General features: G+C 45.4%; 1 protein-coding gene across 2 annotated transcripts in view; it reads right to left on the reverse strand.

Annotated features, from left to right (window-relative positions):
- Positions 1–5,958: 5,958 nt before the first annotated feature.
- AFG2A (AAA ATPase AFG2A) overlaps positions 5,959–18,942 on the reverse strand; it is a 325,370-nt gene continuing 312,386 nt past the window's right edge. For both annotated transcript variants that reach the window (XM_075543842.1, XM_075543841.1), the window contains exon 16: positions 5,959–13,468. In XM_075543842.1, coding sequence (XP_075399957.1) covers positions 13,292–13,468 — 177 coding nt within the window. In that variant the 3' untranslated portion in view covers positions 5,959–13,291. The remainder of the gene's footprint in view (positions 13,469–18,942) is intronic.

Consider the following 18,942-nt stretch of genomic DNA (forward strand, 5'->3'; position numbering starts at 1 on the left):
GCACAGGGACATTGGTGAGGTTGGCGCAGGACTGGGCAGTGTTTCTGTTCCGCCGTGCGCAGGGTCGGAGGCACCTGTCAACAACATTGCTGCAGCGGGAGCTGTGGAGGAGCAGGGTAGGGCATTGCTGGAACCTACGGACGGAGACGTGGGAGCGACAGCTCTCTTGCTGAGCCACCAGTTGAGTAAGCGCAGTGCACATGGTTAACCAAGTGCCTTCCCTTCACTGTCTACCTTGGCCTTCACCCAGGTACTCTCATTGTTTTCTGGAGAATTCCTCCAGACCAAGTATACAGAGGATGGCAAGACAGAGGGGTCCATATAATTTTGTGCTTGTGTGTGGAAATGTGCAAACAAAAAATGATGTGATGTTTTAAAAAATGTGCCAGGGGTGAAGTGACTCCTCTTTATACACAATGAAAATTGGGGCTACACTCTGGAACGATTTTTATATATTCATTTAACATTTTTAAAAATGAGAAAAACTTTTAAAATGATATATGAACTTGAGACAAAAAGAATTTGATCAACAGGACATTTTTTTTTGCGCTTTAATTTGCTGACTGCTGACCTCCAGGGAGCCCTCAATCTGCCCGGCCAGCTTTCCTGGGCCACTCTCTGCAGGTCTCCCCAATCGATACCCTCGGCTGAGAACCAGCCTTCGTTATTTCACTGAGGAAAACCTTCCTGCTTCCTTCCAGCATCTCCACCATCGCTCTGCACCATCGACCTTGCCTTTTCTTTGGCTGCCGGAGGACCTCTTTGCACTGCCATCCCAGGCCAACGTCACCCCATTCTGTGGCCCTGCAATCTCTCCCAGGTCTGCCCCGAGGGTCTGTGTTCTGCTCTGGGATCTCTGGCTTCTCCGCCTCATTAAACAGAGGCCACTGTTGGAGCCAAGTTTCGGCCAGTCAACCAAGTCAAGTCTGGAGTACTTCTGACCCTTAAGCCAACATCAAACAGACATCTTCGACTGAGAGAAAGGTGCTTTAGCTAAGTGAAGTCATGATGGAAAGACGGAAGCCTGTAGACTGTAGCACTCTGGTTCCCCCTACAAACGGGAGCAAGTCTAAGTTCTCCAAGTGCCTGGCAAACGTAAGAGGCACGGATGAAGTAACGCCATGCTGGACAGCCAGGGTGGGGTCAGGTTGTGGAACCTGTATGGCATGTCCTCTGTGGCTCCTGAAAAGGCTGATCCGTGTCCTTTTTAAGGAAGAGTACTTGATCAGCCAGTGAAACGTAGGACGCCAACGCGTATTTCCATGACAGTAAGGCACACGTATTATTACTGTCTTAAGGTAATCACCAGGAACTATTGACTGAAACCATATATTCAACATGGTACGAGTTTGTTGAACAGAAGTCTCTTCAGCAGAACTTCAGAAAAGACCTAAGAACCATTTTCTCTACGGGGCAGATAAAACCCATCCACTTGGATCAAAACGGACAATAAACAAAGGAAGAAAGCCAATTCTAGACGCACCAACTAAACTATTTAATCCAGAATTTCTAATGAGTGCATGCATAATTTAAAAATCCAGCTCTCTCTAGTGTTGCATCTCATTCTCCTGATCTAATGTGCACGTGTAATTCGTAGCTACAAATATCCTTCTGGTGCTTGCCTCTCTGGGGAAGCAGGGAAGACCAAGAAATAAGGCTGGTTGGCAAAGGATGGTTTCAATTGTCACTTTGAGAAGAAAGGGGAAAAACAGCTCAAACAAAACAAAAATAAAACTAAACTCCAGCGATGCTTGGGAAACACACAGGAAGGACGCAGGAAACCAACAGAAAACAAACGGGAAAGAACAAATCTGTTCTGCCACCGCCTGCCTTGCAGCCCCTTTGAATGCCCCGACGGGTACGGCCCACAAAAGGTCGGACAACGAGGTGACGTGCTCTCCACAGTAAAGGTGTTTAGAAGGTTGGCTTTGAAATGGACTTAAAATTACTTGATAACTGGCACTTTATGAAATTACAAACATTAAAAAAATCCAAACCTTGAATTATGTTCCTGAGTGCAACCATTCATGTTTCTTATCACTCCACTGATGCCAACGCCGCCGCCGCTGCCGCCGCCGCCACCACGTAGCCACGGAGTCGTTTCTGCGCTGATTCGACCTGTTGCAGAGAACCGCCCGCCACAGGGTTTTCATGGCAGTGACCTTTCAAAAACAGATCTACAGACCTTTCTGCTGGGTGGATTCAAACCACCAGGCCTTTAGTTAATCGTCCGGCACTCTGTTTCCTAGCTAGTACTTAACTGCTTCATCTATGGACTCCATTCCATTGATACTGCTGGGTCCTAGCACAGCGCTGAGCTGCCGTTGTGAGTGCTGCTGAGTCGGGTCATAGGGCTAGGTGGCAATCGGACAGATGCCTACAATCTTCAGACGTCTCTCCTAGATTCTGCGTCACTCAAGTCCCTTCTCCAAACACACCTTTCCTTTAAAAGGACATGTAATGACATTGGGCCTACACAGAAAATCCACAATAATCTCCTCACCCTCCTGAATTTAATTCCACCTACAAATTCCCTTGCATGGCAAAAGAATCCATTTTGGGACTTACTGGTCATTCCCATTATTTTTAATTCATTAACTTCAGCTTTTACTTTTCATTTCTAATGTTTATCTTGCTTTCTCCCCCTAACTTTTTGAGCTGAATGCTTATTCTAATGAAAACGTTGTGGCCTATATTGACTTTGTGGAGTTTGACTTGTAGTTCTCAGATTTAAATATAGAGTATCCTTATTTTATATATTTATTTTAGAGTATCCTTATTCTCCAAATGTTCTGCCATCTTGAGTCCTCTTTAATCCGAGTTCTTTGAAAATGGACTCTGAGTTTTAGAGTCGTGTGCCTGGTTTATGGTTGCTATTGTTGTTTCTACTTTCTTCATATTAGCCTTAGTACATGGTGGCTATAGATTGTTAATTCTGCCGTTTTCAAATATATTGTGGTTGTGTGTACATATTGTGTACACTACCATATGAAGGGGCTTCGAAAAAGTTGTAGAAAAATTCTATTATCTTTTTATTCCTTTTTCCCATAAAATTTTTGAAGCTCCCTGGTAAAATCAGTGAGAACATGAAACAATGTGCATTTTCTGTTTGCAAAGTTTAGAGATAAACATACTTCTATTATAAATGACTAATACTTAGAAGCCTTCATATCCTGGAGATGTTTCTAAATCCGTTCATAAAGTGCTCATTTTTTTTCCACAATAGAACACGGCACTGTAAAGAAGTCACTTAACTAGCCCTTCATTGATGAGGTTTTTGGAATAGTTCCACCGCTATTTCCAGATGGCATATTGCAATCTATGCTTATTCCTTGACCCAAGACAGTGTTTTTGTTGCTTGTATTGATGCAAGTATTTTAATGGCTGTGGTCTTATGAAAAATATATGGATGGCGGGGAGGGAGGGGAAAAAAAAAGAGGACCTGATGCAAAGGGCTTAAGTTGAGAGCAAATGCTTTGAGAATGATTGGGGCAGGAAATGTGCAGATGTGCTTTATACAATTGATGTATGTATATGTATGGATTGTGATAAGAGTTGTATGAGCCCCTAATAAAATGTTTTTAAAAAATATATATGGATGGGCACTGGTATTATTTCCTGCCGGACCTCTTCTCACCTAACTGCATAACTGATTTTGTTTTTCACATTTTAATGTTCCTGAAATTGGAATGTATCTGTGTTGGTCTGGGTGGATTAGAGAAACAAATCTAGAGGCACTCATATGAGTATAAGAGCTTCACGTCTAAAAACAATTGTGTATTGAGAAAATGCCCCAGCCCAGCCCAGATCCAGTCTGTAAGTCCAATATCAGCCCACAGGTCTGATACTAGTCCATAATTCCTGTTTAGCCTCACGCAGTCCATGCAATGATGCCGAATGCAGGAAGGTCACGGTACGGTAGATAGAAGGTCTTGTGGATCCAGTTGTCCCGTCCCGCGGGACATTCAACGTGGATCCTGGAGGGGGGGTGTACAAGAGGCACAGAGAATGAGGACAAGACAGTATCCTGATCAAGTCCTGATTTAATGAACAAAGAGTCACAGCTTTTAACGGCCAACAAAGGGGGGAAGCCTCTGCCGCACATGCAGATTAGGCTACCTTGGCAACAGACCAATCAGGGAGTTCATGGGAGTGTGCCCTGCCCGTGAATCAGTAAGGGCTTACAGTCTTCAATTAGGTACGCAGAGGAGTGGCATGTACATTCAAATCAAGCATAGGGGAGGACGATCTTTTGCCCAATCAAGGGGATGCAGGACACGGGTGCTTATCTAAAGAGCATCACCCCTTATTTGCTCAAGCTTTACAGCTGCAGTGCTCTGTCACGTAGGCTGGGGTAGAAGATTACCCAGAGCTCAGGCTAATAAATTCCAAGTAATGGCCGGGCCTCATGGCTCCGGACACCCAGTGGCAGTGGCAGTATCTCAGTGCTGGGATGGGTCTCCAGTTGGGTCTCAACAGCAAGAAAGGAAAGACAGAGACTGGGTCTGGCCTCCAGGGAGCTATTTATCCTCGTGCAACCTCTAAATGAGGTCATCACGCTGCTACCTGATTTTCAGGCTACTCTTTCACTCAAGTTGATAGGAAATTATGTAACTGCCACAGTATTGATATTAAAATAAACATGGGTAGCAGTATTTTTTCCTTCAAAGAGTGGCTTATAAATTAATAATGAGTCTTAGCATTAATAGTCTCCTACAACCACATAAATATGTCATCACCTTCTATAGATGCTCTCAGAGTGTATTTTGAATTGAAGGGAGATTGTGTGATGTTGTACTTTGGGGTTGTGTTGGTTCCCTAAGTGAAGCAAACATGAACTCTACTTTTCTGTTTTTCTTCCCTTGATGTGTGTGGGTCCAACACTGACCCAACCCTCTTTCCAAGTGTGCTAATCTATAAGTCTTGAAAGGAGTCTAAACATTTTCAAATTATTGTTTTCAAGTAATTTAAAATCCTGACATTTTCTTCAGCTAAAGTTAGCTACAGTGAAATTTGTTCCTTGCAAGTCAACTCCCCAAACAAGCTGTTATTCTTATGTGATTACATGTCCCCTCCAATGTTGAGTGATCGTATATGGCAGAAGATCATGAGGTCTTTTCCTGCTAGGAGTGGCTGGTGGGTTTGAACTGTTGATCTCAGGTTAGTAGATGAGCACTTACCCATTGCATCATTGTTGCCCCTCTCACTGCTACCGGGTCAATGTTGCCTCATAGTGACACCTCTGTGGGTTTCCAAAACTAACTATTTACAGGAGTAGAAAGCTCACTCTTTTTCCTGCAGAGTTGGTGGTTTTGAACTGCCAACCATGCAGATCATAGCCAACTCGAAACCACTACAGCCCCAGGGATCCCATCGAATCAACAAGCCTTTCTAAAACATAACAAAACAAAACCCACTGTCACTGAGCTCATTTGGATCGACCGGGTAGAGCAGTGAGCCTCTCTGCACAGTCTCTGAGAGATGGCATTTTTGGAGGAGCAGCTGATGGGTCTGAACTACCGGCCTGTAATTCTCGGCTCCATGGCTTCCTTCTTTCTGTTTGTCACAGGCATTCGATTAAAAGCCTTTCCATGCCTGTCACTGCAGGGGGCTAGCGGATCTGGAATATTAAGTTTCTCATGCAGATGACGAGGAACCCTGGTGACATGGGGGTTTATGAGCTGGGCTAACTACACAGTCAGCAGTTCCAATCCACCAGCCACTCCGAGGAAGAAAGATGAGGCAGCTTGCCCCTTTAAAGATTTACAGCCTAGGAAACCCTACGGAATAGTTCTACTCTGACCTGCAGGGTTAGTAGGCGTCAGAATCAATCTGATGGCAGTGGGTTTGGTTTGGGTTGTGTGGGTCACACTTGAAAACTAGTGTTGATTTAATCCATACACAACTTCAAAGGATGCTTCAGTGCATGCTCATCTTTAAAGGAAAGATTGTAGGAAATATGACAGAAGAAAACTAGACTTTACTAATTGAGCATGCAAGCCTGGAAGTAACAACAGGTCAGGGAAATACTTTCATTCCGTCTTTACAGCAACGCCTCTGAAGCCTCCACCTGGTGAAGAGAAATTAAAAACTTTTTTTTTGTTTTCTATAAACGTGATCATTATTTTTTTTGTTTTCTATAAACGTGATAATTATTTTTCAAAATGGAAAACCTATGTACTATATAAAAATCAGTTTTGTGCATTAGCTATAACACAGAACTAATTTTTTTCAAGCAAAATAACTTTCAGTCAGTTAGTATTAAGCTTATAATACTTAATATTATTTTCTTGCATATAAAGTGGTATATATGTGAAACTACTGTTTCATTGTTAGAAGAAAGAAGTACACATTCTTTTAAAACATAAAGTCTTGTGGAGTACTGAAAAGATATGCCACTAGGAATATCCCCCTGCAACTTCAAAAAATTCTGTCTAAACAGTGTTTCCCAAAGTGGGCAGTACGCCTACCCTACCCGCCCTTGCGGGTGCTCAGCCAACCCGGGGGCTGCAAAAGCTGAGATCTACACTTTAACCTGGATTATGGGTTACAGGACAAAGACTTTTCATTGCCAAGGAGGTGCTGAATAAGTGCTTTCTGAAAAGGTGGGGCTAGGTAAATTAAGTTTGAGAACCTAAGAAAAGACAAAGTTCTGACCATACAGATGCCCAGAAATAAACTGAGTAAGAAAGGAAGCCGGATATGTCTTTCCCTATCGTATTAAAATTTTCCACAAATGATACTGTGCGATCAACCAGGAACAGGATCGTACACGGTTCTAAATGGAATTTTAGAATTAGAAATGAAACCTTCATTGAGATTAACTCAGGATTGGTGACACCTGATGTCTTCCTTTTTAAAATTTTTGTACAAAGAAGCCCTATTGGCAGTAAGCACTGGGCCGCTAACTGCAAGGTCATTGGTTCAAACTCACCAGCTCCTTGGTGGGAGGAAGTTGAGGCTGTCCCTAGGAAGATCTTTATAGCATCGGAAACCCTATCAAGGGTTGCTGTGAGTCAGAATAGATTAAGTTTGGATTTGTAAAAAGGCACACACGCCAAATAAAAGGACAAGATACAAGTTACACGCCAGTAGTGTCACGTCGTGGGTCCCTGTTTGGGCTGCTAACCGCAAGGTTGGTCATTCAGAACCATACATTGATGAGGCTTTTCCCTCCTGCAAAGGGTTAGAGCCCATCCTATCCTATAGGGTCACTATGTGCTGAAATCAACAGGATGGCAGTGAGGGAGACACTTTTTCAACGGTAATAATTGATATTACGAGATACTATTAAAATATTTTAAACTAGAGGTGTAATGCTCTAAAACACTTGAAAATTCATAATTTTCAACTTCTGGTATGTCCATAGTGGCAATAAAAGGTGTATTACTCCCAGATTTAACTTCTCCCACAATGTGACGCACATTATCCTCAAACCTAACTTTCACCAACCAATGTATCTGCTTCCTGAGTCTTCAGATCCTGACCTCTTATTGCACTGTATCCAGCACTCCCAAGCCCGTCTCGTGGGACTATGGGCCTTGGGACTTGCAATGGAAGTTACTCTGGGCCCAGTGGCATGGCTGTGAGGGTGACAGGGACAATGAACACAGCCAGATACGTCAGTGATTGTCCCCCAACAGGACGGTCTAAGACCCACCTTGAAAAATTTAGACACACAATAGAGGCTATATTGAACACCCACCTCTATCACCTAGTTTAAGTACGAGATGTTACTGATACAACGGAAACACCCAACCTTTTCTTTGAGAAAATGATTCAGTAGTGTCTCGTTTTCACTCATGCAGTCTCAGATGGCTCGTGTCCCCTTAAGCAGCCTATTGTCTTGCATGTCTTTAACTTTAACATTTTCCCCCTCAGTTGTTTTTGGGATCCATCTGTCTTCTGTGAAGCTCTACTTGCTGTTCCTATTTTATTGTACACATGTGAGAGTTACTGTCTCAGATAGACAGGTAGTCCCCACCCATCTTTTCTGGGTACATCTTGCTGCGATATGTATTACACGTAATGTAAGGCATAATTTACTGGGGCTATTCTCATAGAGGCTAAGTCAACACTTAGTGTCAAGGCATTTCCAGACAGAATTGTGCCGACAAAAAGGTAATAATAATAAAAGTTGAAGAAAGTAAAAGGAGGTCTCCAACATGATGTCATAACTTAGGACGGAGTTACTGAGCTGGAACCCTGGTGTACACTGGTGACTCCTGTCTAGTCTACCCAGGAGTAGGGTTGCTGGGTTACAGGGTCTTCCTATGACTAAGTATGCTTGTTGCTTTCTGAAGTGGTTGCACCAATTTATGTTCTTAACAGCACTGTCCCACTGCCTTTGGGATGCTGACCTCCTAGTAAACAGGGCTTTGACTATTGGACTCCACTGTGGCTGGGCTTGAGGACATGCCCCTCTCACTAGTGCACTGCCAGCCTCCCCAAGGATATTTCTAGCATGGATTCATGTTTTCACTGTATTTCTAGCTGCTGAGGTTCTAGCTCACAAAGAAAGTTTGAATTCAGGGCCGGTATGAAAGCTCATAGTCAAAAGTCTCTGAGGCCATTAAAAAAAATCTACATGTTCCGTGTCATTTCCTCAACCAGGGGAAGACTGTGTGCTTGTGTCCTTTTACACCAATGGTGCTAGGCTTTGAGGATCTGGGCAAGACACCGTCAAAGGTTCACCTGGTACCCATTGAGTGACCATGACCAACTAAAACCCTTGATGGTTGGGATTGCTATCCTCCACCTTCAAACCCAATCCCCCTCCTGAGATCTTCAGTAGCTATTAAAGCTCACTGTTCTAGTCTCTGAGCGCGCTGGTGGCATAGTGGTTACATGCTGGACTGCCAATCACAAGGTCAGTAGTTTGAAACCACCAGCTGCTCCACAGGAGAAAGATGAGGCTTTTTTCTTCTATAAAGAATTATGGTCTCTCACATTCTCTGGGGTCACGCCTTGAAGAGGCAGGGGGCAGGGTATGGAGGAGACCATCCACTTGAGGCTATACAACATGGAGAGGAGGCAGGGTCACAAAAGTGCCCCCCACCCTTGAATGGAATGAGAAACTTAACATTGCTCCCACCCCCACACAAATGGAAAGAGAACCTTGATAGAAAATCAGGCCAAGACCATGGGGGAGGATCCTCTACATCTTGGAGGAGACACTGACAGTTTTTTGGGAGTATGATGGGTGATTGGGGGAGCATTAGTTGCACATTGGGAAGGGATGGTAAACGAGAATTGTAGGGAGCCTAGGGAGGCAATGGATCAGACTCTATGGTCCTGGTAGACTACGAATACATTTCTACCCAACCCTCAGTGGAACACTGCCATGCCCTGAACACCATGACGACCGTGGACACTGACCTTGAGGGCAGCAGGGCATAACCCAGGGGTGACCCCAGGCCTTCACATGAAGGCCCAGCAGAAAGAACTGAGCCCAGACTCGAAGGTGCCTGCATTCTGGGATAGAGGACTGGGGCACTCGGATGGGAGAGCAAACTGAGTGGCCTTGTGGAAGTGGCAGTCATTGGACCTTTGGGGGGGGGGGGCGGGACCACCGGTCTCGTGGGTGTCCAGTGGAAAGGGATCCATAATCACCATGTATTTGGTACCTCAATGCTCCCCTGACAGGAACCTGGCAGGTTTTGACATGGTGGGTAGGGATTTGAACCTGGAAGAGCTGACCCAGAAGTTTCTCCCTGGCACCATCTCTAGGGAAACAGCTGGCCATGGCCAGGGAGTTGGACCTGCATGGAGCAACAACTCCTGGGAGGCGGCCCACAGTGGAACTGTGTTTGCAGGCGCCTCACACCCAGAGTCCAGAGGGATGGGTCACTGGATAAATCACAAATTATATCCAAAGGATGGATGATTGACAAGGTTTTACTTCCCTGCTGTTAGTTTCCTTGTTTTTATGTCTGCTAGTTGGTTTGTTGCTGCCGTTGGGTTAGCTGATCTTAAGGGGTTTTGATTTAGCTAGAATATGACTGCAGAGTCTACCCAAGTCACGCATATCTCAGGGACAAGCAGATGGGTTCTGGGACTCCCTGAACTCTAGCCCCAGTCCAAGAACAGTTAGTTCTGATAACATGGCCCTGCTTGATGCTCACCTGCATGTAATGATCACTGAAGATAAGGGTGCTACAGCAAAGTGTGGTGAAGAAAGCAGAAAAGTGTCCAGTGATCAACTGGAAATGTCTAGGGCAGTGGTTCTCAACCTTCCTAATGCCTCGACCCTTTAATACAGTTTCTCATCTGTGGTGACCCCCAACCATAAAATTATTTTCATTGCTACTTCAGAACTATAATTTGGCTACTGTTAGGAATCAGGCAACCCCTGTGAAAGGGTCGTTTGACCCCCAAAGGTATTGCGACCCTCAGGTTGAGAGCTGCTGGTCTAGGGGGGTCTTAATGGCTTGCATTCAAATAAACAGCCAAGTGAGGAAGGAGTCAACCAAGTCCACATGGAAGAAGCACACCAGCATGTGTAATCCAAAGATGACAATAATAAAATTCAAATATGACGACGGGAAAGTATCAGAGCTACAATTGTGAACACCCAATTTGTGGAAGGCTATGGAGGGCAGTGGGCGCCCCAAACCCATCTGCAGGTATCTAGTCAGATTAGCCTCTGGCAGATCCCCTCTAGCCACAGGCAAAGTCTGGAACAGCCTTACTGTCTAACACAGGATCACTGTTCTCCTGATGAGGCTGGATCAAACTTGATACTTGGCCAGTTGACCCCATCGTAGACCAGGGGCTCTCAACCTGTGCATCGAGACTCCTTTGAGGGTCAAACAACCCTTTCACAGGGATTGTCCAATTCATAACAGTAGCAAAATTAGTTATGAAGTAGCAACAAAATAATTTTGTGGTTGGGGGTTACCACACCTGAGGAACTGTATTAAAGGGGCGCAGCATTAGGAAGGCTGAGAACCACGACCTTAATGTGTCAAAGAGCAATGAGGCCATTTTGGAAATAAATGCATTAGAACCACTGCTGTAGACGGAACCGGAATTTGTTCTAGGTGCAAGGATCTCGCTTGTTCCAAGACAAAAATTCCTTCCTTGGCTTTTTAAATATTGATGGTGGTCTTTTCTTTCTCATTGTTTGTATTTTATCTTTATATTACTATTGTTTTATGCTTTTAATTTTTATTCTTTACTGTTTCTGTTGGGTTTCCTAGTTTGTGCCGCACAGGAGTGGATGCATAGAGATAATAACTGATGTAAGGGTCTAGCGGGGAGGTAGGGGGGAAGGGGGCTTGGGAGTCAACAATGAAGGCAGGAGGCGGAGGGAGCACTAGAACTCAAGGTGATTACACAACTCATTATAAAGGCAATTGAATCATAGGGGGAAAAAGAAAAATTTCTCAAATTGTGGTAATAAGGTGTACAATTTTGATAATGATTCAACTATCGAATTGTGTGACATATAGATCAAATACCAATAAAAGAAAGAAAAACTAAGAATTATGGTCTCGGAAACCCATGGGGGCGGTCCTACCCTGTGCCTTAGGGCGGCTGAGTTGGAACCTGACAGTGAGCTGCAGCGTCTATTTGACTGAGCACCTAGTAGTTGCGGCGGTGGTTGTTTTACACCGGGTCTTGGTTTGGCCTTTGGCGATGAGTCCTCTTATTTTCTTGTGCCTTCAACTGTGCATGTATATGGTATAAGTTAAGGTCCTTCTCTCCATAATTTTCTCTATAGATAACCAAAGGGAAAAGGAAGAGCAGGAAAGTTATTCTATTAGAATTTTCTAGCTTTATTATGGAAATCGGAAGCGTTCAGAAGTTTTCTCCCGTGTTGGAAATGCTCGCTCGTCTGTTCTATTCCCTTGGAGAAGACACTTGCCCAGGTGGCTACTTTTCAGCACCTGATGTGCGGCTCTTTGATGAACTGCGTTACTTTGTTTCCCACTCAGTGACGAGTGCCTACTATCTCTAAGTTGTAGTAGTCTTGGTCTCCCGAATGACTTTCTGTAACAGTCAACAAACATTGCCTAGAAATCAAAATCTTGCTAATCTATATCAGACAATCAAAGGATGAGCTATTTGAGACATGCCTTTAGAATATCTGCCACCACTAAACCTACCTAGGCCCATTATTATTTCTCACCTGACTTGTCTTTCTGGGATTTTTCAAAGATGTAAAGCATGGGTCCTCAAACTGTGGCCCGCTGAGGATATTTATCCAGGCCGCCGAGTAGTTTTGCCCTATTTTGTTTTTTACAGCAAAATAAGATGTGTGCAGTGTACATAGGAATTTGTTCATAGTTTTTTTTTAAACTATAGCCTGGCCTTCCAACAGGTCTGAGGGACAGTGAACTGGCCCCCTGTTTAAAAAGTTTGAGGCCCCCTGACCTACAGTGACTGGGTTTAAGTGCATATTCTTTCCACTGCCAGCTTCTAAACAGTGTTTTGAAGGGCATTAAAGTGTCAAGAAATCCTAACGATAAATAACTAAGAACATAAATACTCACAATTAGAATGTAACCGAAGACAAATGATTAAGAGTACAATTTGGTTTATCTTTGAACTGAAAACGTTTACTGGCAACCTGAAGATGTGTACAAGTTAAAACAGGAACACACAGTATTTCATGTGTGTGTGTGTGTGGGGGGGGAACGCCCCCCAAAACAGCACAACCAAACCCTCAAGACACAGGTTGGGTTTATACTTCTAATTTTTCAAGCTCTCACAGAATATTATATGAAATCACTCTTAATTCCTTCCTTTGCCACTAGTCCAGACTACAAATGTGAAGCAAAGTGTAGGTGCTACTTACAATGTGCACCCACACACACATACTGAGAAACACAGCCACCTACGCCTGGCTGTTACGTTTGGCCGTAATCACTGGCTGGCCATCCACTCTCAAGCGATTTTTATCTACATTCCCTGTCCACAGGTTTGACGTTCGGGAAGGCGCTGAAGTGGATGCTGGAGTAAAGGAAAGCATTTCACGAGACGAACAAACCAGTCCAAAGAGGCAAAAGCTACAGGTCCGTTTTGTAAAAACCCAGCCCACAATTCTAGATATGATGGCTTTAATCTCCAGCGCAGAGATATGCTCATGCTACCGTATGGCTTAAAATGTCTACACGAACGACAAGAAGATGCTTCAGACATTTTATCTGTTAGGAGATGGATTTTGACACTCTGATGACAAAATTAAAATAACAAAACAAAACCCAAGCAAACAAAAAGAAAACCACCCGGATCTTTTCCTAGAAGGGAGGTATTTTTAGCCTAGTGAATGCAGCATGGCAACACTTCATAGTGTGTGCAGACCGCTCTTCTCTTGGTAATCTTCATAGAAGCGTCTCACCGATTCGGGAATTCTGGGCGTCACAGTTCTCAAGGCTTGAGCGAAATGCCTTTTCAAAACGTACTCCGCTTGAATGTTTTCTTCCAGAGCCAGAAGGGCTGCCTCTTTACAGACAGCTATAATCTGGAACAAAAAGAGGGGTGGGAGCGAGGGGTTAGGCTCATCAATACTTTGAGAGAAACTTAAGATTCCAAATACTCATCTGTGCTAACTTCTACAACTTTATGCACCCTGCTGAATCGTTTTCTGCAAGAGTTACTCCATCAAAGATTTTCAAAAAGATGAAAAGCAAACATAGAAAGAACATCTTCTTCTTCGTTTATTCATTCATGCACTTCAAAAATAACCAATGAATGAGAGCACCCAGAACCAGGAATAATAATAATAATAATAATAATAAATATAGAAGACGGGGCCATTTGGGTTTGAGGAGTCTATAATCTCAGGAGGGGACAGGTCTGCAGGCACGGCCTTTCCACACACAGTAACAAAGGACGAGTGTGTGCGTGCGGTGGGGAGGTAGGCACCGGTGATAAGGGAGGGCAGAGGAAGGAGACATTCTGATAGGAGTGAGCCCCGCTCATGGGCACACCTTGTCCGAGCATAGACTTTCCACATGCCTTTCAAACTTTGATGTATCAGCAACGTGGAAAAGCATTTCTTTATGTGCATCTCTTCAATCAGTTCTTAAGTCTCAGGACGATCAGATAGGGTTGTGTACGTTTATTTTGGAGAACTGCATCAGAATTGAGAAGTGAATCCTGTTTACTCAGTGAGGAACGCTGGAAGAATGGAAAAGAATGTGGGGAGGCGTGGGGGCGGAGTGGCTGGCAGAGGGAGTGGCTGGGGGAGAGAGTAGACAGCAGGAAAACGGAAGGGGAGGAAGGTTGAAGGCCCAAATCCTGAAGCGTGTTTCTAAGCTCCCTGGACTTCAGACAGCGGAAGCAGGCTGATGCCAGCGTCATTCTAAAGACACATTACTGTGGTGAAAAGAGCTTGCCGGATGAAAAGAGATATTGTGATTTCAGGGCACCAGGGGAAACAGTGATTGATATTGACTGCGCCCTTATATCAGTCAATGAAAGGGCCAGCTGAGACACATTTGTCCAGCCAGTCAGCATATTTTCTCTGTCTGTTCACTCACTGGCAAGAGCTCCTCTGCTATGCGGGGATAATGGCTGCCAAAGCAGTTTAGTAGCTTTTTAAGGGATTTAGCAGCATGTTTAGGGAGCTTTCAAAAAAACACTGCATAGATTTGGATGGCTTTGTCAAATCACGACAATGTAACTATTTTAATTCTGTGTTTCCTTAATGAGCACTGGAGTTAACTATTAGTGGTCAGGCATGTGAATGCTCTTCAGAAATTAGGGGAGTTACCTTGTTGTTGAAGGCAAAACCCAAACGTCTAGGCTTTGTTTAGTGAAATCATTTCAATTCTGGTACCCCCAAAAAAGTTATTTTGAAAATGAGAACGTGATCGTTAATAATCCCAAAGAAAGCCAGTGAATTATCTGCCCAGCATGGCAAAGTGGATATCCAAGGGTTACACAGGAGAACCACTGGGGCCTCAGGACTTCCACGAGGAGGTGAAGGGACTAAGGAGGGACAGCCCTACCCCCATTTGACCAGCCTTTATGTCATCCGAATAATGATTTGAAGACATGTCTGCAAGGGTGAAAAGTCTGAAGAAACCGGTAGAGGCCAATGGCAGTAGGGGGAGCGCTTCCCCCACTCCGCCTCAGGAGAGTACATATGGCCCTACACGGAGCCTTGTACTGCTCCCTTCAGAGCAGAGCAATCTTAAGAAAGCAAACAAGCAGTCTCTGACCCTATGGTTTGACTCTCAGAGACGCAGCTGCTCGGAGTCAGGACTGATGGGCTGGCAACTGGTGCGGGTCAAGGATCCAACACGGCCCTGCCTGTTTCATCGCGCACGGTCCCCACTAACGGGGGGGTGGGGGGGGCAGCCCCGGAGCTGGGCAGGCCATTATCGGTTCTCTGGTATGCACAAGCCAGCTGGGGGTGAGCGTGAATGAGAAGAACTCTCAGAGAGGCATAAGGGATGTGATCTGGATGTGGTGGGAAGGGAACACCTGCTACTGGCTTCATGGAAGGAAAGAATTTAGACAGACAGACAGAAAAGGCACCCAGATTGGAAGGAGTCAAATGGGCGGAGGCAGCCAGGTGAGAACAAAGGCACCAAAAAGTGGATCCCATTAGCCAGTCGAGGCCCAAACAGGGAACCGGGAACAATAACCACAACCGGGAATAATCCTCTGAACAAGTTCCACTGAAACAGTTTTCAGAAGTCACAGGGCCACGATGACAACAATCAGTGGGCCCGTGTGTACGTGGACAGCTGCAACCGTAACACGCACATGCTCATCACTCTGGTAGCGTCACGTTCAAAGCCAGATGGAGCTGGGACTGTTTCAGTGATAAGCAATTCTGTTGAATTTTTCCCATGAGGCCACAGAAGAACCTCACTGAGTTGTGTAGATGAATAGATGAATTTGAATCACAGACTGTCTGGAATGTTAAACTAACCCGTTTAGAAAGAAAACTCTTGGCCACTTGAGCTCCTTAATGTCTTTGGCAAAAAGGATTTCTGAAGCTTTTCCCTAATCCTTTCACCATCTTGTCCTATTCCCTCATAGGCTTCAAACTAAGATCATTTAAATGAATTATTAGCTAACTACCAACAAGGTTGCTTTCCCTATTAGGTTGTAAAAGCAAAAATATTTTGGCTGGCTCTGTGAAGCTGAGGCTCTGTATTGTGCGCTCTTATTCAATTTGGAGAAAGAACCAGATCGCCCAGCTTTCAGCAGACATAGGTAGCCAGCTGCAGGCTAGAAGCACTGTAAGTTTGGGGAGTATGAGACACAGAGGTGACAGATAGGCAGAATGGGCCCGACATCTCTCTCTCAGAACCAGACCAAGGAATGCTGGCGTTCTGGTGACCATGTCACCCTTTTACTGGGTGCTCGACATAAGTCAAAAAATCCCTTCTGATTCCTTTGGCAGTAACAACGGATTTGACCAGCAGATATCTGACAAATACCACTGAACAAAAACGAGGAATGCTATGGGTTAACAGGAAACAGGAAACTATTTCTGAAAATACGTAGGAATCCTCAAAACAAAGTCACTGAAGATGGTCATTGTTTTCAAATTTGAGGGGGGCGGGTAAGGGAACTCAGGGAGAAAAGCAGAGAGACACATGAATGTGAATTTTCATGCTAAGCTATACTTGCTCTCTGTAAAAGCAGTTCCTTTGGCACAACAACAATATAGCAAAAACTGGATTATGTGAGACAACTCCACTTGTGAGGAGTGCGGGGAAGCAACTCCCCAGAGGAGAAGGCTCTTGACCATTGAACCTTTGGGAAATATAATTACTCACTTTTAAATGCAAAAGGGTAAAAGAGGCATTGTGCGGCATTCTGAATGCCATAAAGAATCAGAACAATGTCTTACTTCACTGTGGAAAAAATGAACCCTCTTCTACATCGCTACGGTTCTTTCCTCCCATCCAAGAGACAGGAAGAGTTTAAACAGGTGGCTCAGCTTAGTAAAAGAGAACTAGGCATGTTACAAAAATTAAAACCAACATGCTTTCTAAAAAGGCTGTAATAATTTCTACAAATGATGTGATTAAAGAATGGTGGTCAAATGTTCACCAAACACTAATCAACAGGAAGGTCAGCCGAAGGGCCAGGCTTCACAGTGGGTGGGTGCCCTCCTACTCTGCACCCCTCCTTGTTCGTGGCTGTTTCACAGCGGCCTCCCTTCTCTCCGGGTGCCCTGCAAGACTGCAGATGCCATGGAAAATGTCAGACAGTCACTACCATTTCCAGATAGAGCCGGCAGGTGTCTGAATTCCCTGCCTATATGCAGCAGAGAGATCACAGTAATGGCAACAGAAAAAACACACCTGCAAGTAACATGTAAAGCGGGAAAGAAGAAGGCGATCCGCCAAGTAAGCTTCCATAGGAAAGAACTGACAATGGCGCACTTCCAGCACAAAAAGGAAAACTCAAATCAAACACAAAAACCCACTGCCACGAAGTCAACTCCAACCCACCGTAATTCTATAGTGTTCCTTCCGGGCAGTTTGAACTCTGGACCTTCAGGTTAGCAGCCCAGCGCTTAACCCAAAGCACCACTAAGGCTCCTGCTTACTTCCAATAGGTCGATGGAATCTAACTGGGCCTTTGCCTCTCCAGGGCTGTTTATACGCCCACAGGAAGGCGGGAAGGTCAGCAGCCAGAGCCACCTCCTGCTTGGCTCCCATCTCCCAGATGTGTCGGGAGAGCAGCTTTCTGCGGGGGGCGGGGGGGGGGGGGGACGGACCTGACATGACCAGGGCAAGTGTCTTTGATAGCTGACCCCACATACTTAGTTTAAGCCTCCCGAGGCAGGGTGAAATCACAGGAAGGCTAGAACGAATTCGGAAGGACAAAGAGGGAGCCACCCATGGGTTTCCTGGCCGTGTGAGTGGACTCTATCCTTGTCCGGGCCAGAATAGACTATTTGGAGACCAGGCAATCATGCATCATGCCGCTTCACACGACTGCGGCAGGGGCGGGCATGCGCGCTCTCCTGGCTCCTGGCTGCTTCTCCTGCTGTTTGGCATGAAGGAGAAAGCCCGCTTTCCAGCCAGGCCTAAATGTGCTTTTCAGCTTCTTTGTATTTCAAGTGTACTAAATAGCTTTAAAGAATCCACCAAAAGAAACGGGCTCCAGTGCTTTAAAAAGTCTTAGGTATTTTCAAGAAAGTGGTTTTGTTGAAAGCATCTTCTGTCTGGAACACCTGTGACCTGTTGAGCTTAATTGGGCTGCAGCTGGCGCTGATTGTGCGCGCAGCCGCTGGAGGGCCCGGGCGGACATTGTGTTCAGCGCCCGCCCCGCCCCGGCCTTTTCTTCTCCCTTTCACCCGCCGCCACCCCCTTGGCCAGTGCGGCGGCCGGATTAGGAGCCCGGTGGAGAGCGGAGTCCTGCTGCTTGCCAATTGCGGGCACGGAGGTGCTCCACGGAGGAGGCTACCTGGGAGATTATGTGCGCTGCCGACCGGGCAGGCCCTTTCTCCCGGCCCCATTGAGACGCTGAATGGTCGGGCATGAAAGATGGGGGCTGCGGGGAGCCCAGCAGGCTCCTGGCCGCCCCGAGGCAGCTGGAAGTCACACTGTCACGGCCACAAACAGTGGTGCCCCAAACGGTCAGAGCAGCAGCTCTGGGGGGAAGCCGGGGCTGGGGCCTGGAGGCGGAGGGGAAGCCAACAGCGCTTGCTTCAAGTCCTTCAAAACGCCACCCCAGCCACCAAAAACGTCTAAGTGCTGCGGCCAGGAATAAGATTTTTCACATGTAACGTATTACATTAGAAACAAAATTTAAAAAACAAAACACCGTAACTTGCGTTGGGGCGGAATTCCCTTGGATTACCAGCCAAATGAGCTTTCTAATAATGAGCCCATTGGGGTTCAGCTAAGCACACAAAGTAGAGTAGCACCCACCGAATTAAGCCAAAAAGACAGGAAAATGGCTATGAAGATCCAACCAACCTAAGGACATCAGGCAGGGGGGAAACTTGATGAATTG

The sequence above is a fragment of the Tenrec ecaudatus genome, chromosome 3 (genome assembly GCF_050624435.1).
Source record: "Tenrec ecaudatus isolate mTenEca1 chromosome 3, mTenEca1.hap1, whole genome shotgun sequence".
NCBI lineage: Eukaryota > Metazoa > Chordata > Mammalia > Afrosoricida > Tenrecidae > Tenrec > Tenrec ecaudatus.